The 24,173-nt window shown below is 43.0% G+C and overlaps 1 protein-coding gene across 2 annotated transcripts in view; it reads right to left on the minus strand.

The window, feature by feature from the left end:
• Positions 1-24,173, minus strand: part of LOC121275446 (TNF receptor-associated factor 5-like) — a 59,821-nt gene that overhangs the window by 28,431 nt on the left and 7,217 nt on the right. Inside the window, exon 2 of one of the 2 annotated variants that reach the window (XM_041183068.1) lies at positions 843-1,095. In XM_041183068.1, the coding sequence (XP_041039002.1) occupies positions 843-1,072 (230 nt within the window). In that variant the 5' untranslated portion in view covers positions 1,073-1,095. Of the gene's footprint in view, positions 1-842; positions 1,096-24,173 lie in introns of those variants that run through there. The other variant, XM_041183069.1, reaches the window with a different exon arrangement.

Below are 24,173 nucleotides of genomic sequence, written 5' to 3' on the forward strand. Positions count from 1 at the left end.
ATCAGCAGTCTACATCTTTATGTGGGACCACTGAAGGAAAGTCGCAAGGCCTGAAGCCAGCCGAGTCACCAAACTACAGACTGTATATTCCTTTATATTTTTATGGACTTTAATTTGACCAACATATCCTTCCCCACTCTGTAATCTATTTGTGTGCATGTGTGACTTTTGAGTGTATATTTTATTGTTCTACTTAGATCAATTTTAAGTACAATAAAGCTAACCTCTTTCTTTGTTAAACGCAAGAAAACTTGCCCAATTGGTTCTTCTATGATCACAGTGCGTAAACAGTTAAGTACTCATTAAATTGGCAAGTAAATCCTTTTCAAAACAAAAAAATAACCTGTTGTGATCAGACAAGGAGAGGGAAAAGAAGGCAGTCATTCAACACCTCCTCACCTGATCGTATTGTGTTCCTGTATATTAAAATATGTACCAAACATCAGTGCTCCTGGGTGGGTCTGTTATTCTGAGTACAATAACATAATGGTTCCAGCTTGATTTCAGCATGACCAATATGTCACTGACAGGGAGCACACAAAGGATTGTGTTTGAGTCATTTTCTTACTTCCAGCTTGTGTTGGAGGAGAGAAAAGTCATAAAATATGCACTTATAAATTACCTGCAAAAAATGGGGGCAAGAGTAACATCCCCTTCGCTCCAAACCACACTGATTACAAATATAAGCGACAGTTCAGTTTAACAGATGATTACAATTATTTACTGAAATAGATATGTACAAGAAACTAACAACAATTCAAGTTAATTGTGCACTCCAACTTCACTACCAATGTGCAATTTAAAATTGAACAGCTTTGAAAGCGAATAAAGTTAATACTTACAATAATTCTGCAATGCAATTTTCACAAAATCGATGTCCACATCCAGTCTGGTAAGGATTGCAAAGAACGAATGAACAAGTGACACATTTGTACCTATCTTCTAATGGTTCAACAAACTGAAGATTTAATCCAGCTTGATAAGGGTCAAACCCTAGAGAGAGTGATGTGCTGGAGCTATCTTGGCGAATGAGCACACTTGATCTGACACCACAGCTTTCTTCGGAAGCCATCAAAGTTGTATTGCTCAACAAACCTAATGATTGTTTAAAAGGTTATAATTAGTTGAAATTAAACACAACCTGTATTTGATTCACTAGCTACTGAATTATGCAATTAAATGTTTTTTGATGAGAACATGTAGAATGCTGTTATTATCCTCATGAATTAAGAGGATTCGATATGGGAGAGATAAATATGACATTTGATACTTCTATGTATACTTCCATATTTGTACTATGAGAATTTTTGTTCTTCAATTTCAGATTACTAATTACAGACCAATGGGAATGAATCTTCAAAAAGGGCCAAATGGTCTGACTTATATCATGGGTAATATGTTAGCCAGAACCTTCCCAATAGCTCAGTAAATTTATCCAGTGATTAACTAAGGCAGTAGTTCTCAAACTGGGGTCCACGGAGACATACCCAGGGCAAGAGTAGGCAATGGCCAGAGGCGTTCTCCATGCTCTGCTCCCCTCTGGGCTCCTGCTCTCTCATACACCTCTCTCTATTCCTGCTTTCTCCATACTCCTGCTCTCTCATCGCTCCTGTTGCCTCTGTGCTCCTGCTCCGCCTGTGCTCCTGCTCTCTCCAGGCTCTTGCTTTCTCTGTACTCTGCTCTCCCCATACTACTGGCCATTGCATGCTTTGCTTTCATGGTGCCCCTGCTCTCCCCCGGCTCCCCTAGTGCTTTCTCTGTTTTGCTCTCTCCAGGCTCCTGCTTTATCTGTGTTCTGGCCAAGGATATAAAGACTGCAGTGTGAGCAGAAACACCCATCTTGCTGATATCTGTAAGTCAATATCTTTTCTTAAAAGCCTTATTAAAACACTCCTTACATGTGGCGCCTTTTTACAATGAGTATTATACATTATAACTTAGATGGGAGTTGCATGATGAAAAATCCATTTGAATAGGCCCTTCTATCCAAAAAGGTTTGAGGAACACGGAACTAAGGCACTCAGATCAGACAGGTCCTTGATTGAAGCTACAGTCTGTACAGTTTGACTGATTTCAGTCAGGCAGAAGTTGGGCCATTACACCCTAGTGTCTGTTTTAATTGGTCTCACTCCTTGCCTAGTTCCTATGAGCTGCTTCCCCAGTGGCTCCAGCCTGATAGATGGGAGGCTAACAGGAAGTCAACTGCTTCAGGAAGGGAGGAGCTGAACCACTTTTTATTAAATGGCAAACACATACCAGAGAACGGTTTGAACTTTTTTATCTTCTTAATTTTTCTGTAGATATCAAAGCAGCATCTTTGATATGGAACAAACGTAAGAAACTATTGTGGGATAGGAGACAGTGACGAAACAGTCATTCTTAGCCGGTGCACTCATATCATTAGCTAAGTATAATTTTCAATTCTGTATTTTCCAGTGATTCCATTTTACATTTTTGTATTGTTAGTGTGGCAAACATGGTATTCCTATATTTATACCACTTAAAGGGACAAAAAAATGCACAAATTAAAGGTACTATTCAAGCATAAGAACATAACATAATAAATAGGAGCAGGACATTCGGCCCCTGCACCTGCTCCGCCATTCAATAAGATTATGGCTGATTTGATTGTGGCTTTTCTGCCTGCCCCCATAACCCTTGACTCCCTTGTCAATCAAAAATATGTCTTGGTCAGCCTTGAATGTTTTCAATGACCCAGCCTCCACTGGTCGCTATGGAAGAGAATTCCAAGCACTAAGGCCTGGATTTTTGCCACAAGGGAGAGCTTCTCTATTGTGACAAAAATGGTGGAAAAGACCCGAAACTGGAGGTCCCACCCTGAACACAACACCTATCATTTTCGTGGCCATGGAAATGGGCCCAAGTCAGGATTTGTGCGTGTGCATTTCATGGAGGAAGCTGCCCATAGGAATCAGCAGCTGCTTCTACTCATGTGGCGTTGGTGTGAGAGATGTCTGAAACCTGATGTGTGCAGATTAGACCTGTTAGGAACAGGTCTAAACTTTGCAGATTTGTTTGGATAGCCAGGGTACCATTTTGGAGAGGTAAGGTAACCCTTTGGATATGGTCCTGGGACACCTTTGGGGGAGGTCACATGCCCTTTGGGAGAGGTAAGGTGCCCTTTGGGATTGCTAAAAGTGGCCATGAACTTGCATAAAATGAGCTAAACTCATTGAAACTGTGAAGCACATTTAAACTGTCAAAGGGAGCTGTCAAGGCATTTAAAACCCCTGCCCTTTAATTCAATGAAAAAATTATCTGAAGTGTTAAAAAAATGATTGTTTGCTACTTCACTCTAACTGTTGACAAAAGCCCTCAGGCTACCATTACAAGATTAGTACTGCATGACTGATTATCACAGTAGGGTGCCTGCTTGATTGACAGCTCCAAGTGGTTATGGATTCTTTGAAATGGGACTATGAATTCCAATGCTTAATTTTGGAAGGAATTATGCAATTGAATGAAAGGTTTGTTATTATAAAGGATAATGTAGTTGAAGAATATAAATGATAGTAAATGTATTTTTATGAATCTGAGTGTTTTTTTTTAAATAAAGCCTGCAATAGACACTTGGAAGTTTGTTTTATTTTATCTCCGCATGAGTCCCGAAGTCTGCCTATGGTCGATACTGGGAGACTGGCACGGTCGCTGTATAGGCAAAGGGTGTTGAGTAGGTATCATTGGTTGGCATAAGTTGGCACTAAGTTAGCATAGGGGCTATAAAGAGCCATGGGGGTTGAGTGGGTACATAGGTCAGCATGGAGGGTAAGGGGATATGAGGGGGTGGGAGGGGTGGCATGGGTTGGCATGGATGAGGCCCGGGAACCGTGTGAGAAGGTGAGGGATGGATGGCTGTATTTTGTTTTGTTTTTTTAAATTAATCTTCCACAGTGCCTTCTGCCCAGCCCTCCTCTGTACTCATTCTGGCATCGCCTGACTAGATTCCCAGGGAACTCCACTACCCCCGAATGAAAATCCAATGTTCCAGGGAACCTTCTCCCGGGTTGCATTTGCAGAGCCAGGAAATGTCCCAACTCCTGACCTGGGAGTGAAAATCCAGGCCTAACTCTGATTGAAGAACTTCTTCCTCATCTGTGTCTTAAATGGGAGACCCTTTGTGCTCCTAAGAATATAAATCTCAGTACATTGGAGTCCATTTTAGTATTCTACTTCATTTTTGGCATATCTCACGATAAATACACATGCCATTATTAATTGATTATATTGTCCCTTTTATGTCCTTCACTAAATTTCCTGTTGCTCATTGTTACTACTCTGCCTATTAAAAATTCTGTTTCGTAGAGCTGTTTCATTAGCTATACTCAATTTTTGATCAACTGAACAATGTAGAAAAACAGCACGATTATTAAGAAATAAAAGCAGAAAATGAGGGAAAGGCACAGCAGTTCTCTCAGCATCCAAATTAAGAATGGCAGATGTAATTTTGGGAAAGAATCCTTCATCAGAATATCTTTATCCCTAACACGGCCATGAAGACATTTATCTGTCAGGCTGACAAACAAAATAAAAAACAGTAAGTACCTGCGTCAAACAGATCAGGAATGTTTCTGGGTCTGTGCCAGCAAGATTTCAGCCAATGGGGCTGTGGAGTACAATTTTTAAAATTCTTTCATGGGATGTGGGCATCACTGGCTAAGCCAGCATTTATTGCTCATCCCTAATTGCCCTTGAGAAGGTGGTGGTGTGCTGCTTTCTTGAACTGCTGCATTCCATGTGGTGTAGGTAAACCCACAGTGTTGTTAGGAAGGGAGTCCCAGGATTTTGACCTGGCAGAGAATGAAAAGTGATATCATTCCAAGTCAGGATGGTGTGTTGCTTGGCGGAGGGGAATTTGCAGATGGTGATGTTCCCATGCATTTGTTGCCCTTGTCCCTCTAGTTGGTAGAACTCATGGATTTGGAAGGAGGTTTGCTGAGTTGCTTGCAGTGAATCTTGCAATATGGTACATGCTGCTTCAACTGTGCATCAATGGTGGAGGGAATGAATGTTTATGGTGGTGGATGGGTTGCTATTCAAGCTGGCTACTTGTCTTGGATAGTGTCGAGCTTCTCGAGTGCTGTTGGACCCACACTCATCCAAATAATTTGTGAGTATTCCACCACACTCCTGACCTGTGCATTTGTTCTTGGTGGCCAGGCTTTGGGGAGTCAGGAGGTGACTTACTTGCTTCAGAATTTCCAGCCTCTGACCTGTTCTTGTAGGCACAGTATTTATATGGCTGGTCCAGTTACAACAATTGATGGCATCGCCAGGTTAGGGTGATCGCCAGGTTAGGGAGATCGTGGTATGATAGTAACTCAGTAATTTTCTAATAGAAGTTTGGGTGTCAGGTGAGCATAGCTTTGATAATCCCATGTTGAAATAGTCTTTTGAAGCTCATTATCAAGGCTCACACCTTAATAATGTACACTTGGGGAAAATGTTGTTGGGCACACACAGCCTGTGGAACTGTGTCCTAACAAGGAGCCAACAGCCTCAAGAGGGGAGGAGAGAAATTTGGCAAAAAAAGCAATTTTAAAAAGGTTAAGAGAAACATAATGAATGATAAACACCCCCAATTCACAACCTTTGCATTGCCTGGAACATCTGACTGATTTTAATCAGGTAATTGATAAAAAAAAGTCCCAAGCTCAAACATATATCCAACCTTAAATAATGAAACTCAAACCACTCTGTTCAAAAAGATCTCACTGTGGTATTTTCACATCATGGTGACTCCAAAAATTCTGTGGGGTTTTTGTGTTGCTTTTAAAAAATTATAATAATCCATTCTTAAAACAAATTAATGTGATACTGGTAGTTACTTTACTAAATAATTTTTTAAGATTTGGGAAATAAATTTCTTGGAACCAATTATTATGTCAATAAATTAATTGTTAAACTTGCAGAAAAATAAACTAATGCTTCGGTTTTTAGCGGCATCAACAATTCTAAGAAAATCATTATCAGATTGTCACAACTCACTGGGGATAGTGCGCTGTAACATCAAGCCCCACTGTTCCTCGAGCAGCAACAAATGTGAAAAGTTTGACCAAGCCACCAGATTGCCCCAATTCTACCTAACTGTCTAATTTAGGTTAACAGAATAACAGCACCTGGTTTGTAAACTTAATAAGTAAATAACTGTTTATTGAACAAACCGTTGTTAACCAGTGACAAAAGAAAGAAAAATGAGCTGCTAATTTCTAACCCCATAATCGAAACTCTACCCATTCTTAAATCCCTATACATACACATACAAACACAAAATAGAAAAAAACATGGATGTTAAGGGTGGTATAAAACAGTTCAATAGCACCAATTCTGGAGTACAGGATTCGATGGGTTGATTTTCATTGATGTCTTCCAAATTCCTTTCAGTTCTTGTGGATGACACGAGGTGGTCTTCTAGCACTTTCAGTATTTAGTGGTTGAGCACTTGTTTTTCAATGTCTCTAACAATGGTTTTCTCCTTTGCCTCTTTTTTTTTTTATTCATTCACGGGATTTGGGCTTCGCTGGCTGGGTCAGCATTTATTGCCCATCCCTAGTTACCCTCAAGAAGGTAGTAGTGAGCTGCCTTCTTGAACCGCTGCAGTCCATGTGGTGTAGGTACACCCACAGTGCTGTTAGGAAGGGAGTTCCAGAGTTATGACCCAGCGACAGTGAAGGAACAGTGATATATTTCCAAGTCAGGATGGTGAGTGACTTGCAGGGGAACTTCCAGGTGGTGGTGTTCCCATCTATCTGCTGCCCTTGTCTTTCTAGCTGGTAGTGGTTGTGGGTTTGGAAGGTGCTGTCTAAGGAGCCTTGGTGAGTTCCTGCAGTGCATCTTGTAGATGGTACACACTAATGCTACTGTGCGTTGGTGATGGAGGGAGTGAATGTTTGTGAATATGGTGCCAATCAAGCGGACTGCTTTGTTCTGGAAAGTGTCCAGCTTCTTCAGTGTTGTAGGAGCTGTGCTTATTCAGGCAAGTGGGGAATATTCCATCACACTCCTGACTTGTGCCTCATAGATGGTGGACAGGATTTGAGGAGTCAGGTGGTGAGTTACCCTTCACACAATTCCTAGCCTCTCACCTGCTCTTGTAGCCACAGTATTGATAAGGCTAGTGTAGTTCAGTTTCTGGTCAATGGTAACCCCCAAGATGTTGATAGTGGGGGATTCAGTGATGGTAATGTCATTGAACATCACGGGGCGATAGTTGGATTCTCTCTTGTTGGAGAAGGTCATTGTCTGACACTTCTGTAGTGTGAATATTACTTGCCACTTGTCAGCCCAAGCCTGGATATTGTCCAGGTCTTGCTGCATTTGGACATGGGTCGCTTCAGTATCTGAGGAGTGGCAAATGGTGCTGAACATTGTGCAATCATCAGCGAACATTCCCACTTCTGACTTTATGATGGAAGGAAAGTCATTGATGAAGCAGCTGAAGATGGTTGGGCCTAGGACACTACCAGGAGGAATTCCAGCAGTGATGTCCTGGAGCTGAGATGATTGACCTCCTATAACCACAATCATCTTTGTTTGTGCTAGGTATGACTCCAACCAGCAGAGAGTTTTCCCCCTAATTCTCATTGACTCCAGTTTTTTCTAGGGCTCCTTGATGCCACACTTGGTCAAATGCTGCCTTGATGTCAAAGGCAGTCACTCTCACCTCACCTTGAGAGTCCAGCTCTTTTGTCCAAGTTTGAATCAAGGTTATAATGAAGTCAGGAGCCGAGTGGCACTGGCGGAAGCCAAATTGAGTGTCAGTGAGCAGGTTATTGCTAAGCAAGTACCTCTTGATAGCACTGTTGAAGACCCCTTCCCTTACTTTACTGATGATCGAGAGTAGACTGATAGGGCGGTCATTGGCTGTGTTGGATTTGTCCTGCTTTTTGTGTATTGGACATACCTGAGCAATTTTCCACATAGCCGGGTAGATGCCGGTGTTGTAGATGTACTGGAACAGCTTGGCTAGGGGCGCGGCAATTTCTGGAGCACAAGTCTTCAGTACTATTGCTGGGATATAGACAGAGCCCATAGCCTTTGCAGTATCCAGTACCTTTAGCCGTTTCTTGATATCACGTGGAGTGAATTGAATTGGCTGAAGATCAGCATCTGTGATGCTGGGGACCTCCAGAGCAGGCCGAAATGGATCACCCAATTGGCACTTCTGGCTGAAGATTGTTGCAAATGTTTCAGCCTTATCTTTTACACTGCTGTGCTGGGCTCCTCCATCATTGAGCATGGGGATATTTGTGGAGCCACGTCCTCCACTGAGTTGTTTAGTTGTCCACCGCCATTCACGACTTGATGTGGCAGGACTGCAGAGCTTAGATCTGATCCGTTGGTTGTCGGATCAACCAGCTCTGTCTATTACTTGCTGCTTACGCTGTTTGACACACAAGTAATCCTGTGTTATAGCTTCACCAGGTTGATACTTCATTTTTAGGTATGCCTGGTGCTGCTCCTGGCATGGCCTCCTGCACTCTTCATTGAACCAGGGTTGACCTTCTGGCTTGATGGTAATGGTAAAGTGGGGGACATGCCAGGTCATGAGATTACAGGTTGTGTTCGAATACAATTCTGCTGCTGCTGATGGCCCACAGCGCCTCATGGATGCCCAATCTTGAGTTGATAGATCTATTCGAAATCTATCCCATTTAGCACAGTGGTAGTGGCACACAACACGGCGGAGGGTATCCTCAATGTGAAGACAGGACTTTGTCTCCACAAAGACTGTGTGGTGGCCACTCCTACTGATACTGTCATGGATGGATGCATCTGCAGCAGGCAGGTTGGTGAGGATGAGGTCAAGTATGTTTTTCCCTCTTGTTTGTTCCCTCGCCAACAGCCGCAGACCCAGTCTAGCAGCTTGACAGGGGTTTTCAGAGAGGGACCAGGTTATAGAGATATGAGGAGAAAAGCCAGCTATCTATTATTGTGGAATTACTGGAATCTTCCATGCACAGGGGAAAGAGGCTTTAGATCTTGTCCCTTTCAGGCTAGAAGCTATTCAGCTCCAGTGCCTCATAAAAAACCTGGTCAGGAGCCAATTAAAATGCTGTTGTCAGGCAGCTCCCTTGGTCCAGGACTCCTTTCCAGCACCATCCTGTCTTTCATGGCATACTCTGTTCCAGGACTGCAACATTGTATATATCTCTCATCTTGTTCCAGTGGACGTGTCTTTCAAACTGCAGCAATTGTAATTTTAAACCACAGTCCAACAGAAAATAAAAATATATGTTCCTTATAAGATTCATTCGACAAATTTGGTTTAATTCAGCCGTTCTTCGATAGGTTTTATGCAGAAAATGTTGTGGAGAAATAGCCAAGATGACTAAGATAACTAAGGGCACAGTTATACTGGTGTTTTTGTGTGATGAGAAGCAGCTTAGATGTATATAATGCAAAAAGTGGTAGCATAATTCAGGAGTCAGGTCTCAATCTGATTTTAACGCAGCAAAGCAAGTAGTGTGAGACTTTCTTCAGGTCATCTCACTTTGGTCTGAATCACACTGCAGTCAGCAATTACTGGTCTCAGATCAGCAGTTGCAGCATAACTAGTACCTAAGAAAGCTAATAGATGATACTCAAAATTCAAGCTGGTCTGTTTATATACTTGTACTGCAATGTTAGACAAATTGATTTAGAGTTTGTCAATAGACATTTTTTAGATTGACCTGGCCAACATTTATCAAGGAAATATAAACAGGCTAGATTTATTTTCGTTTTCTTCTATTTTACCAACAAAGAAACTATTGTCGCTAGCTTCAAATTAGGTAGTCTGCTGTATGTGAGAAGACAGTAAATGGAATGAACTATTATCATACACCACAAGAATAAAGCTCATGTGGGTTATCATGATCATCTCAAGGCAGAGTGGTGATCCTGTCTTGTGACATTCCGCAGACCATATAATTTTGTGCAACATAATCAAACACAACTGGTTATAATTCCCTGCTTCACACTTGTCAACTAGGGGTGGTTATATGTATATCCGTGCAAAGTATGTATATATAGGCAAACTTGTCTCCATTAAAATAGTGGACAATTCTATTCAGACAAATCTATTGAGTAGCATAATTTCAAAGCAAGAGAGTCAATTTTTGCTATCTTGAATAGAATATTTTATTTTATTGAAAATATTTGCTTACAGTCCTAGGGGATTGCCAAAATGACAACAGCCACACTGGATCTGACCTTAATTCTGTTTTGTGTGCATATATGCTAAATAAGTGTTCACCATTAAAGATACAAAATAACATTTTAATTGCTATAGAATTGGAAACCATTGCTTCTCTGTTGAACAATCAGCTTTGACACTGACTGAGCTTAAATATATATACTAAAAAATCCCATTTTTTCTTCTTATAAGAGCCAAAAACCATGCTTATTTTAGCTCTGCACCCTATCAGGAAATGCTTTCTTTAAATCTTCTTTCAATTTAAAAGACTTTTTTAGAATGCGTCCAAATTTTTTTAGCAATTCCCTTAAGGTCCATTTCTTCAATGTTATATCATGGGCAGCATTTTCCCCCCTTTGAGGGAGTTGAGTGGGAGCAAGGGGGTTCCCGAGGCACCATTTTGCGTGGGCAGGCCAATTAAAGCCTGCCCAGCGTGACATCCGTTCAGGAGCACTGTGCGCTCCCTGTGCAGGCAGGGGGGGGATTCCCTGAGCTGGGAGTGCACTCTTACGCGCATGCGCGCAAAAGAGCACACAGGTCTCCCTGAGGCAAGTGCTGCCTCAGGGAGGTCAGCTCAAGATTCAAAATTTCATCAAAGGCAGAAAAAAATATTCCTGATGTCCCCTCATGTGACACTGTCACATGAGCTGGGACATGTCAATTTCCTTTATTTAGACATTTCAAACAAATTTTAATACCCTCATGAAACCTCATCCCGCCCATGGATAATGTTTCATGTTTTTTCTGAAGGCCGCCTGGGCTCTTTGCCTGCCTGCCAAACTTAATGTTGGACAGGCAGGTCCATTAATCAGTTTAATTACTTTTTTAATGGCCTTTGAAAGTTCAGTGGACGCGCAGCCGATTCGACTGCGCGGCCGCCGAACTGAAAATCTAAATGACACGCGGTGACATCAGGACACCCCCCCGACATCACCCCACATCGGTGAGTGGGCTCCGCCCCCTGCCTGGAAGATGCAACCCCATGTTCAAAAGCTACTTAACAAGATAGATTCCAGTGGGATTAGCATGGCGATTTTGAGTTGGATAAGGAACAGGCTGTACTCTTATGGACAGATGGTGGTGTATTGAAGGACATATTTTATTACTGCAGTCATATTTATTGATTATTCATGATGTTGCAAGCAATTTCAGAACCTGGTAATATCCAGCAAAATGTCAGACTAGTTCCAGAACATTTATGGAATGATACATTCCTCAACACCAAATAAAATTTTATTTGATCACTACTTTTCTGGCTCATTAAATATAAGAAACTCTTCAACTACAGGACTATCCTTGTTAAGTTGACACAATGACCCAGATCTTGTTATAGCAGGGCATATAACAGCATCTACCATTAGTTAATCCTGTCCTTGCACATTTAGATATTTAACTTTCTTGCATAGCTAGTTACTAAGAGTGAGATGATAATGTCACAGGAAGAGAAACAGGGCAATTGAGAACTGAGTGAAAAGGGCAAGAAATGGTTTACCTCCTTAACTAATCAGGTTAAAGGATTGCAAAATTAACAACCCAAGGAAGGACGTGTAAATCAGAGTGGGTGAATTCAATGCCATGTCAGGTGTAGAAAGTAAAATAAGGACAGGAAAAGAAAGATTTGATTGAGAGAGAGAAAAGAAAAATAGGATTTTACATTTTTAAAATCTCTAACAACAATTGAAAGCTAAAGGAATTAAACTCTACACTTGTAATTGTTACATTTTAGAGCTGGAGAGGTTTGGCTGTAAATAACACTTAAGTACATTTTTAACAACATAAGGCTGAAATGGGCAAGACTTTATTTTTTATGGCAAGTCACATTTATATTGAGCATGCAAATACAACAACACAGATATTTATATAGTGCCTTTAACATAGCAAAATGTTCTAAGGGACTTCAGATTAACAAAGTGTGACACCAAGCCATAGAAAGAGAGATTAGGACAGGTGGCCAAAATCTTGGACAAAGAGGTAGGTTTTAAGGAGCATCATAAAGGAGGAGAGGTAGAGATACAGAATTTTTAGGGAAGGAGTACCTGAGCTTAGGGCCTAAGTAACTGAAGGTATGGCCACCAGTGGTGGAGGAAAGAAAATCAATGATGCACAAGAGGCTAAAATTGGAGGAGCGCAGAGATCTACATCAACTATTAGCATAGAGTAAAATATCCTAAGGCACAAGGATTGGAAGAGGTTAGAGGCATGGTGAGGTGAGGCCATGGAAAGATTTGAAAACAAGAATGAGAATTTTAAAATTGAATCGCTATCAGTCAGGGAGAAAACGTAGATCAACGAGCCCAGTGGCTGAATGGGATTTACTGAGAGTTTTGGATGATGCATCTGGACACCATTCAATGCATTTTATTAGTGAGACAGTGAGATGTCATTTTCATTAAACTAATGATGCAGCAGCACTACGTGGCCAGCAACTTTTGAATATCTTCTCCTGAAGATGCTATACCATTTGCACATAAATAACAGAGAGCACCATTAGCCTCACCTTATTTTTCCAAGAAATTCTGGACAAATATAAGTTGGTACTTAATAGCTAGTAACGGAATTGCAAGTTTAATAATTTCTTAGTCTAACTTTGTCACTATTGTTTTGAGACACAAATATCATCATGGTATGGTTACTATTCTTGTACACCTCATCTTGTTTCTTTGTTGTTTTGATTAGATTTACTGTTATCCCCAACAGAAGAAATATTTCAATGCTTAATGCAAAATAAAGCTCTGAGCAGATTTTTGCAGGTATGGATTTTCCTCCATTCTTGTTATTGAAAGAACTTGGTACTTTGACTGATTTGAAACTGTCTTAAAAATAAACTCAGGGTTCACATGATTGTTGAAAGAGGTCTGACTTTAATCAAATGATTCTAGAAATCCAGTTTAGCTCTATTTCAAGCTAAATCCTTTAGTTGTTCAAATATTTTGTAAAATGAATTACCCTTTAAAGTTTCTTGTTGTTTTTGAGAATCAAATAATTTTACATGGTTGACAGACGACTTTCTTAAAAATTGCACTTTCACAACAAAGCAGCACATCTTAAGCAGCATTCCCTTCTACAGAAAGAATATTATGCATCTCAAACTCAACAAAGAGCAGCATTTATTCACACAATATTTAGTTAGTACTAATTTTTCTATTATGTAATGCCCCTTGGTTAGAATGTAGGCTCAAAAAGAAATTTATCCATGACGGACCTTTTTTTAGGACACTTTGATGCCTTTGGAACCAAAATGCAATTTCTGCAGCAGTCTACAGGAAGAAAACTTTCACAATCCAAGTCCTCCCACAAGTTTCAGTTTTGTTATGATGACTCCAACATGTGATTTTAGTACTGAGCCACATAGTCCAAGAATAAAATCATGTGCATAAAGGAGTATTAAAGGAAATTACTGAGAAAAGACTAACCAACAAGGTCTTCTCTCTCAGTATCTGCTGAGTGCATGTTAAAATTTAGGAAGTGCTCAGAGTATAGGTACAAATAGTTTTTCAATGATTGTCATCTCCAAAAAAAAAGTCAAGCCAATGACATTGACAATATCAAAACCATTTATAACAGTGTTCCATTCCACTATGTTCACCGCAGCACTTGTGTTCCAGTCTCCAAAACATCAAACAGACAAATTAATTCTTCCTGTCTTTTTAGTCAGCTTCTATCAACGACTGTGTGTGTGAATGACATAGAGGAGGAGGAGACGGGGTTGGGAAGGGGGAGGAGGAAAATGAGAGAGCTTAAAAAAAATTAACAAGCTTCTGCCCAACACTTAGTTGACCAGAGCCTGACAGAACTTCTCTGTTGCAACAGAATCAATAAGTTTACAGATCTATTCATATTTTTTAACTTTTCAATTCATGATCCTTCCCCTGTACATGTTAGAATGATAGTCTCACATCACAGGCCTTCATATAAACTTATATCAATGAACATTCAAAAGAGGAACTAAGATGATTAATGACACAAAAACTTCATGACTGCAACAAATTTGGCTTCTCCTGACAAGGTTGGAAAACAAATAACTACTACTAAGATAAGTTATTAAGGTTGCCAATCCTCACAAAGTGGCCATGAGCCTCCTGGAATTGGCATCAATCTCCCATTGGCTATTGAAAGCATTCCGGGGAGTTTTAAAACATTATTTTAAGCAAATAAATTAATATGCACAATAATTCGCACACAACTCATCATTCTTTGTAAAACGGTGATCTGTTGGTGTACTTGGCAGTGTGATGACATAAGACGTAAACAGCACCGACATGGGTCAAGCACTCATACTGCTCTCATAAACACCGTTGTCTGTTTTTTACCGCCGTGTAGGTTAAAACTTGTATGTAGTTGTAGAGAAAAGTCAAAGGGAACCCCTCCTAGCTGCCTTGCAAAATGTTCTGGTGCAAACTGTGAACTCGCACCCCCTGCTCCCATCCCAGAATCCCTCAGCAAGCACAGTGAACGAGCTGCAGAAGGAGTAGCTGCAGGAGTGACTCCAAGTAACGGAATGACGACTATCGTGTTTCTGGCTGCTGGTTTGCTAGATGGGAGGCTCGGAGAGCTGTTCAACAGCTGCCCCTGGGGCGATTGCGATGTGAGTGGGTGGGGGAAATTGGCACTTCGGCAGCAAGCAGGCGCTAAGCGCGAGACCATTGTCCCAGGGATAGAGCATGTGCAGGAGGCTCACTCCTTGCCCAACACAGATGTAGAGATGCTGGGAGGGAATTAGCAGCACCTGTGCCTCGTCCCAGCACCACAAACTGACAGGTTGCCGAGGAGCGTGGGGAAAGCCAGATCCATTATACTGAGTGTCAACGCTGTCAGCTTATCCCTTCCTGGGCAGTGGCCAAGAAGCAATCCCGATCCACTTCCGTGGCGGGGAGCTGCTGCCCCATCATGAGCTGCAGCTGATGATTCCAGCGAGGAGGGCAGGCAGGAATCTGTGTCTGGAACCCTTCAGCTCCAGCTTAGAAAGTGGCATTGAATCACCAGGCAATTAAACTAAATAAGTCAAAATCCCATGCCCACAATTATCTACTAAATTCTTTTAATCCTTTTTTCAAAATTACGACTTGAAAATAATCAAAATTTCACTGAGAAATCCTTCAGTGAATCTCAAGCAAATTGCATTGAACAGTTAAGTTACTTTTCTCTTTATCCAATGGCTCCATTTAAGAAAATGAGTCCCCATCGAGAAATGGACCCACATTCTTAAAGTAAGTCTCCATGACATCATTTCTGATGACATCTCCTGGAATATGACCAACTAAAGTTGGCTACCTTATACATTATAAAAATAAAAACTGGTGGCAGACCTGGGGTCAAATACATCTGCGAGATGTGCCCTGAGAACATAATTTTAGATCAATTAAAATAACATCCCATAATATTAATCTTCTTTCTTGTAATTTAAGAATGCATTTATGTAGCAGCTACCACATCAAATGACTTTCCTAAAGCACTTTCTAATCAATGAATCACTGTCTGAAGTGTGGTCATTTCTGCTAAATATAGCAGTTAATTTGCACACATCCAAATCCCAAAAACAGCAATCAATAGCAGATAATCTAATTTGGGTGGAGTTAGTTCAGAGAGAAATATTGGTCAGGAAACTAAGAAAACTGTCTGCTCTTCAAATAGTGTCATGGAATCTTTTATGTCCTGGGCAGATGTTGTTTAAAAACTAATCTGAAAGACAATGAAGTAAATCTTTTAATGTTCAGAGCAGCGAAATCTGCTCTTGAGTTTGTGTTGCACATCAGGACCCTATGGAAGTCCAGGTGCACACACATGCGCTGTAATTGTCCACAAAGTTTAAACTTCTGATGGGCTCTGGATTCTCCACGAATGTCTCCGGCCCTGAGCTCAGGGTCAGAGACTTGGGTCAAATCCATGGGACCTGCCTGGGTACTTACCCTGGAAATTTTACACGTTTAATTTCTAGTATAACTCAAATTAACCAATGTAACTGAACTGAGCACCACAACCTCAATCACTACCCGACCGACCTGAGCCAACTACCTCCCGACCCTGGCTACCCCCCAACTCGACGACCCATCCACTCACTCACTAACCCACTCACTCATTGAAACACTCAAGACCTTTAAAACTTACCCGAATATGGAACCTACTATCATAAAAGGGGGTGTGTCCTCTCTTCGTCCGTTTTCTTCTATGCTTACCCATCTTGGTCTGTCTGCAAGCATGACCCAGACCTCCCTGTCGCTTGCCATTTCAACACTCCACCCTGCTCTCATGCCCACATGTCTGTCCTTGGCTTGCTGCATTGTTCCAGTGAAGCTCAACGCAAGCTGGTGGAACAGCACCTCATCTTCCGACTAGGCACTTTACAGCCTTCCGGACTGAATATTGAGTTCAACAATTTTAGATCATGAACTCTCTCCTCCATCCCCACCCACCTTTCCGATCCCCCTTTTTTCCAATAATTTATATAGATTTTTCTTTTCCCACTTAGTTCCATTATTTTTAAATATATTTCCATCCATTGTTTTATCTCTGCCTTTTAGCCTATTTCGATCCCTTCCCCCCCACCCCACCCCCACTAGGGATATCTGTACCTTTATTATCACATTCCTTAGATAATATCACCAGCTTCAACACCTCTTTGTCCTTTTGTCTATGACATCTTTTGGTTATCTCCAACTATCAATGGACCTCTATCCAGGTCTACCTGTCCCAACCCCCCTTAAACCAGCTTATATTTCACCTCTTTTCTATTTTTCCTTAGTTCTGTTGAAGAGTCATATGGATTCGAAACGTTAATTATGCTCCTCTCCGCAGATGCTGTCAGACCTGCTGAGTTTTTCCAGGTATTTTTGTTTTTGTTTTGGATTTCCAGCATCCGCAGTTTTTTGCTTTTGCCTTGGAGAGTCTGCGCTGGCTCATTTCTGCTACAGCTGTGATCAGAGGGCCCGGCTGAAAATGCACAATACTGTTGAGGCGCAGAAAACTTCGCCGGTAGCACGCTGATCTTAAGATCTGGGCCAACATTTCTTACAACAAAGTACTCCAACAGTGCTGCAGTGCAGTGACTCCCAGCTCTGAGTCAGTAAGTTGTAGGTTCAAATTCCACTCCAGGACATCATATAAGTTATGTCCTATGGAGGAGCTTCAACCCACAACTTCCTGTTTTAGAGGTAGGAGTGTTACCAACTGAATGTATATTTGCTCTACCTTTTGTCAGTTAATGCTAAGAGTTGCTTGTTACCAAAGTTGTTCCTTATATTAATTTAGAATGGTTTAAATAAGAAAAAATGCACATTTTCCTGAAGTGAGCACTATGTGGAATATTTATTCTAATTTTGATCATGTTATTTTCATTTTCATTTTAGTTTGATTGTTAGTTAATTTTTAGTTTGTGTTTTAAAAATCAGGGTGACCAGACCTTCAACAATAACTTATAGGTACCTTTAATATGGTAATGTCCAAAAGCACTTCACAGGAGCATTATAAAATAAAATTTGCTACTGAGCTAAATTAGGGGGTATTGAAGATGTTGACCAAAAGCTGTTTTAGCCACTGCACTATTTTTTAGTAGACAAATTCTTACATAGGACATAAGTAAACATACACATTAAATAATTTCACTTAACAACCATGACCAACCATTCAGTATGAAACGATGCAGTCTTTCATCAGCTTTTAGAATTCTAGCATGAATTCAAAAGTGCCATTGCACCTTACTACATCTTTTGTCCAGAAGTTGCAAGCAGTATATTGACTTCACCAGTGATTGCTGAGAATGTTGGTTTGCACCACAAGATGTGCCACACCCAGTGGTGCTGCTCCCCAGTGGTTGAATGGTACTTGCTCTTCACCATGATGCACCCTGGTGGAGCTATTTTTTTGAAAATTATACTTTATTCATTAAATATCTGAACGAACATTACAAAATATTTCTAAATTGCCATCACAACAAGTGTAATCAGATTCAACTTTTACACATGGAACACGAGGTGCTTCAATACAATCAATGAATGTTACAGTTATTTCAATATGGTCATTACAGACAGTCAGGTAGTGCAATGGTATTGGAGTTATCAACATACACCATGGCCAAAATTTTCCATTTGGCGGGCGGGCGGAGCAGGTGCCAACACGGGCTGCACCGCCATTTTGCACAAGTGGGCCAATTAAGGCTTGCCCAACACATTTGACTCCCATAGAGAGCGGGAGTCTAAAGTTTGTGGCAGATATGTACAGACCGCCAGGTACAATGGCGACCCGGCAGTCTGTTTAAAAAAAGGCCTGGCAGCCTCCTTTAGGCTGTTCACTATGGCCGATTGCAGATGGTACCGCAGGAGGTCTGCACAGCAAGCCAATGTAGAGGGAAGGCCAGAGGAGGAGGGCAGGCTGCAGTGTGGGGGCCAGGAGTAGGGCAGGCTGCAGGGTAGGCCAGTGGGGGACCAATATGCCCCTCAATTATCTGATGATTGCCTTGCTGCCCTTCTCAAGGAGGCGGCAGCACCGTGGGAGGTGCTGTTTCCCCAGGATGGGAAGGGGTGGCCCCCCCCACATGACGAAGTGTGCCTGGGGGGAGGTGGCGGAGGTGGTGAGTTCCCACTGCGTGGTGCGACGCATCTGGATCCAGTGCTGTAAGCGCTTCAACGATTTGTTGCGCTCTGGAAGGGTGAGTACCATGTTGGTGTTAACCCAGCAGGTAGCCTTAGCCTTTGAGGCCAACCCCTCCCCAAGTCTTACTGTTGTGACTGCATTGACTCATGTTGGGCATTTGTCGCACGCTGAGTGATCAAGCAAATAGTGACCATGCTTACATCAGCCCCAATGGTTCATGAGAAGATGAGTTCTCCCCGCACCATGTGTTGCTAGCAGTTGCACATGACTAGTCTGGGGACAACCTACAGGAGATGCAGCTAGGCGCAAACTCAGAACTCCAACACGTCTTATTCGGGGTGATGAGACGGCAGAAGGGGAGCCTCATGGTCTCATGGCCAAGAGTCATCTGGTGCCCTTGGCGCCATACCTAGTTGCGTCTCCTTGCCATGGGAGCTAAGACTTTGTGTTTCTGAAAGTGATGGACGCAGAATATGTCCAAGGTGGCTGTTGGAGGGGAGGGGAGGGGGGAAGTGCGTTTGGAGCAGTTGTACTATATTTTTGTGACCAATCAGCAGTAGCATGGACAGGAGGCACTGGAGGCCTCAGATGGGTCATTGTGCTTGGGGTGTGGCCTGCGCGTGCAGAGTACATGTGCAATTAGCCCCAGTGAATGGTCTTCCCTGTTTTGCAGGAGAAAAATGCGCACAATGCTTATGAGCGTTTGCGCACTGGAGATGGCCAGGCCCAGTTGGTGATATTGAGCCGTTTTGAGCAGGAGGCCCTGGAGCTTGAAACGCTCTATGCACCCAGGTCCACAGTGTCGGTGAGGCTGGGGTGGACGGCCAGGTTTCTGAGGTCCACAGTCACATCCGCTCTGTCTTCCCACCATCCAAAGCACTGATGATTGTTGGAATCGTTAATGTAGCAATCTGCTCATTCACAGGCTGATAGAGTCAGACTTGTGGGTCATAGACAAAGGTCCCTCAGCCCTTCGAAGATGTGTGTGTCCAGCACCTTCCAAAGTTGCCTTATCCCATTTCTGACCACTATCCCCATGGCCTTGTATGCCATGGCATCGCAACTGCACATCCAAATACTTATTACATGTTCGGGGATTTTCTGTGTCCACCACCCTTTCAGCCAATGCGTCCCACATTACTGTGTGCAAGAGTTCCTCATTACCTCATCTGTCAACCACATGCCCCTTACCTTAAATAAATGCCACCAGGTTAGTCATCCCTCCGCCAAGGGGAAAAGTTGCTTTCTGTCCACCCTATCTATGTCCCTCATAATGTTATGAAGCTCAATAATATCACACCTCAATCTCCTGTGCTCCGCGACAAATATCCCCAGTCTATGCTATGTGTCCTCATAACTCCAACTCTCCAGCCCATCATGCATCCTGGTCAGCGACCTCTGCACGCTCTTCACTCCAATCACATCCCTCCCATGAAGCGCTGATCACAACTGCACGCAGAAGTGTAGCTGTGGCCGCAGCAGCATTTTCACCACTTACAACATGACCTCCCTGTTCCTACATTCTATTCCTCAGCTAATAAAGGCAAGTATGGCACTTACCTTCTTAAACACCTTATGTGCCTGTCCAACTACCTTAACGGGCCTGTTGACATGCCCAGCAAGGTCCCTCTGATCCTCCTTACTTTCCACGGTCCTACCATTCCTCGTGTATCCCTGTACCTTGTTTCTCCTGCCTAAGTGCATCACCTCACACTTATCCACATAACATTCCATTTGGCATTCCTTAGGCCATCTGACCAGCCCGTCTGTATCTGCTTGTAATGTTTGGGCCTACTCCTGACTATTTGCCACCCCACTAATGTTCGTCTTCTTAGGTTCTGGAAGGTTGAGTGCATAATGAGCCTGGGGGAAAAGGGATGAAGTGTGTCACTGTGTGGACGCTAACTGATCCAGTGTCCTTGTTATTTTCAGCATCATCAGAGGCTGGCGACCAGGCTCCATTCCAGATGCCCGCTCTCACACCTGAGGCCATGAACTGTCACTTGCGTCACACCATTTCTGCCAGGCAGGCGCCAGCGCAGATACTAGCAAATTGGTGGGAATTGCAACGTCGGCTAGTGTCGCAGGGCACAGTGAAGAGGGCACTTCACAATTGCTGGAGGAGATGGCAGAGACAGACGGTGTCAATGGCACCAGCAGCCGGAGAACTGCAGGGGACCAGGCATATGCTGAGTCAGGGCGTGATGATGTACCTCTGGAGTCGTCCGCAAAGCAGCAGCTGCAGGAAATGCGGCCAGGTGTGCAGGAGCACCTGGGAGTGTTGCATGAAACCATGCTTCGCTTGGTGTTCGTGGTGGAGGTTTATGTCCAAAGCCCTTATTTGCAACTGATGAAGTGGCAGATGTAGCACTTAAGTGCCAAGTATGGAAGTGCCAGGCAAGGCTGGTCCTCCTGATTTATTTCTGTGGAGCTAGCTGAAGGCTTGTTGGATTAAAGTCTCCTGGGTGTCCCTGCCTCCTTGGTGTAATCCCAGGTCAACATTTAGTCCCTTATCATTCCCCTGTGCTTCCTCATCCTCCAAATCAGTGCTGGACTCATCGTGTACAGCCGCATCCCCTGCGTCAACGTCTTCATCGTCCACTGCATCCCCCCCTTCCAGCACAAGATTTTGGAGAGTGCAGCACGCTACCACTATCACCAAGACACGATCTGGGGACTACTGGAGTGCGCCCTCTGAATGGTCCAGGCATCGGAAACGTATTTTGAGAAGACCGATGGTTCTCTCCACCACAGCCCTTGTGGAGGCGTGGCTCCTAAAGTAGTGCTCCTCAGCTTCTGTTCTTAGATGGCGGAGAAGTGTCATGAGCCACATTCTGAGGGGACAGCCCTTGTCACCCACCAGCCATCCATCAAGCCGAGCCGAAGCACTGAACAGCCCTGGCACCTAGGAGTGTCTGAGGATGTAGGCATCGTGAGAGCTGCCTGGGTACCTTGTACAAACTTGCAGAATCTGCATCATGGAGTGGAAGCCCTTCCTGTTGACGAAGGCACCGGGCTCACCTGCTGGTGCCTTGATGGCCACATGTGTACAGTCTATTGCACCCTGGACACGAGGGAAGCCAGCAATGGCCGCGAAGCCTCTGGCTCGCTCTGCCCGACTTGCCTGGTCCCAGTGGAAGTGGACATAGGTCAATGCCAGTCTGAACAGAGCGTCTGTAACCTGCTTGACACAAGTGTGGACAGCTGATTGGGATACACCACAAAGATCACCCACCGAGCCCTGGAAAGAGCCAGAGGCATAGAAGTTGAGGGCAACTGTGACCTTCAGAGCCGCTGGCATGGGGTGTCCACCCACACAGTTAGGACCAATCTCAGGGCCAATCATCTGACAGATGTAGTTGACTGTCTCCCTTGACAGTCAGAGCCTCCTTCGGCACTGCAGTCATATTGAGGTAGCTGCTTGGCCGCCTGCATACCCTGGCAGCAGGATAGTGGCATCTTCTGTGGCCCCTTCCACCTTGGACTATCTCTTGGCCTTGCGCCCCTTGTGCCTGCGCCTGTATTCCCAAAGGTGGCTCCTCTGGAGGCTGATTGTGCACTCCTGGCCACCTTCTCATTCTAGCCCTCCCTTCCTCCTCAGAGGAGCTGCTTCCAGTAGATATGTCAGAACCCATATCCAGGCTAAAGGGAGGCCTCTGGAAAGTTGCAGGCTTGATAAAGATTCCTGACGGAAGAGTGCTGACCTGATGCTTCAAAGTACACAGAAAGCTGCTGGAATTCGTTCTGAACTGCTACAGATCACACAGGCAAGTTTAAAATACTTGCTGCAATAAATACTCACAGACCAGATAGACAACCCCACTGAGCCCTCTTATCCTGGCTGTGGATGAGATTTATTAAAAAGTCGCTTACCCATTGCGCCCGTGCGCCGAGCCAGAGATCGCACTGGCGCCTGAAAATCAACATCGATTGCCGAGTTAAGGGCCTTAACTAGCCCGTTAATCATTGGTGGGCACGTGTCACAATTCATCGTACGCCCGCCCAACAAAATATCACGATGGCGCGTGGTGACGTCGGGATGCTCACCCAACATCACCGCACGTCACCCTGAAAATTCTGCCCCATGTTGCACTCTGAGGTGCTTCAATACAATTATAATACAATTAGTATTCATTGCATACGTTTATTGTGAGCCGTACAGCCCGAGAGATCTATACCTTTCCCAGCCCCTCGGTGCACTCTGGCAGAAAGGTCTTAGACAGTGACCTATCCCCATTGATACAGCCTGGTGGAGCTGCTATTACTGGGCTTGCTTTTTTTGCTGACCTGGAGTTTTTCTGAGTGGTCAAGCTGGCCATGAGCACAGCTCCTCTTTGTATATAATGTTGCTGTTTTTCCCATTGCACTGAAATACAGTGGTTTCCTGCTGAGCTTACCTCTATGACTTAATTTTTTTGGTCAATTCTTTTTAAAGGAAAACCAACTACCATATTCGTAGTACAATCACTTCTTAAGAGGAAGTACTTGATAGTATCATGAACACCATGGACCTTAAACTTCTTTAAGAGCCTAAATCTTTCTGAAAGTCAAAGCACATTAGATCCACTGATTATCTTTCTTCTTGACTTGGAAGCCTTTTCAAAAAAAAATGGAGTTAATTTGCGACCAAGGTTAACACAGATACCATCTGTGAACACTATTGAGCACTTTTCTATTATCAATATTAATTGGCTTCTAAATTCTAAGTCATACTTCACTATTTTTTGAACAACAGGATAACATACTATTCTATTTCCTTTGTCCCCTTGATGTTACATTATTTGCATACCAGATACCTGCTATATACTTAATACCTAAAGTTTATCGCCAGCAGTGTTCCATGATTTCCATCCAAATAGCAGCTTAATCTGGGCAGATGCAATGAAATAGCACAAAAGTGCATGGAATTTTAAGTGTAATGAGCTGTGCCCATAACCATCACATTGGAACCAAAGTCTCAGACGTTCAAGCACCCATGCTTAACGACTTTACCAGCAGTCAATTGAAGCCAATTAAAAAGTAACACCAAGAATATTAAGTCAGTCAATTGATCTGCCCTGCTCTTCTGCAGATAAATTAGTTTAAAAAATTAAAGAATGTCTCTGTTTTCTGACAATCCCATTCCTCTTTGTGATGATGGAGGTAGCCTTGTTCCAGTTACAAATTGATTACCATCAATTGTGTTGCTTGATTGCACTGATTAATGGGAACTTTTACATTCAAGCTTATGCTAATGCATTTACACAGAAACTTCGGAGCTTGGCCTAAATGGCCAAGTGGTTATGGTACTGGGTTTGTAACCCTAAGATCAAGAGTTCAAATCTCACAATGGCAAACTATGAAACAATGTAACTTCATCTGAAACAGATGGAAACGTGTTTGTACTCAAAAG

The sequence above is a fragment of the Carcharodon carcharias genome, chromosome 2, assembly GCF_017639515.1.
Source record: "Carcharodon carcharias isolate sCarCar2 chromosome 2, sCarCar2.pri, whole genome shotgun sequence".
In the NCBI taxonomy this organism is placed as follows: domain Eukaryota; kingdom Metazoa; phylum Chordata; class Chondrichthyes; order Lamniformes; family Lamnidae; genus Carcharodon; species Carcharodon carcharias.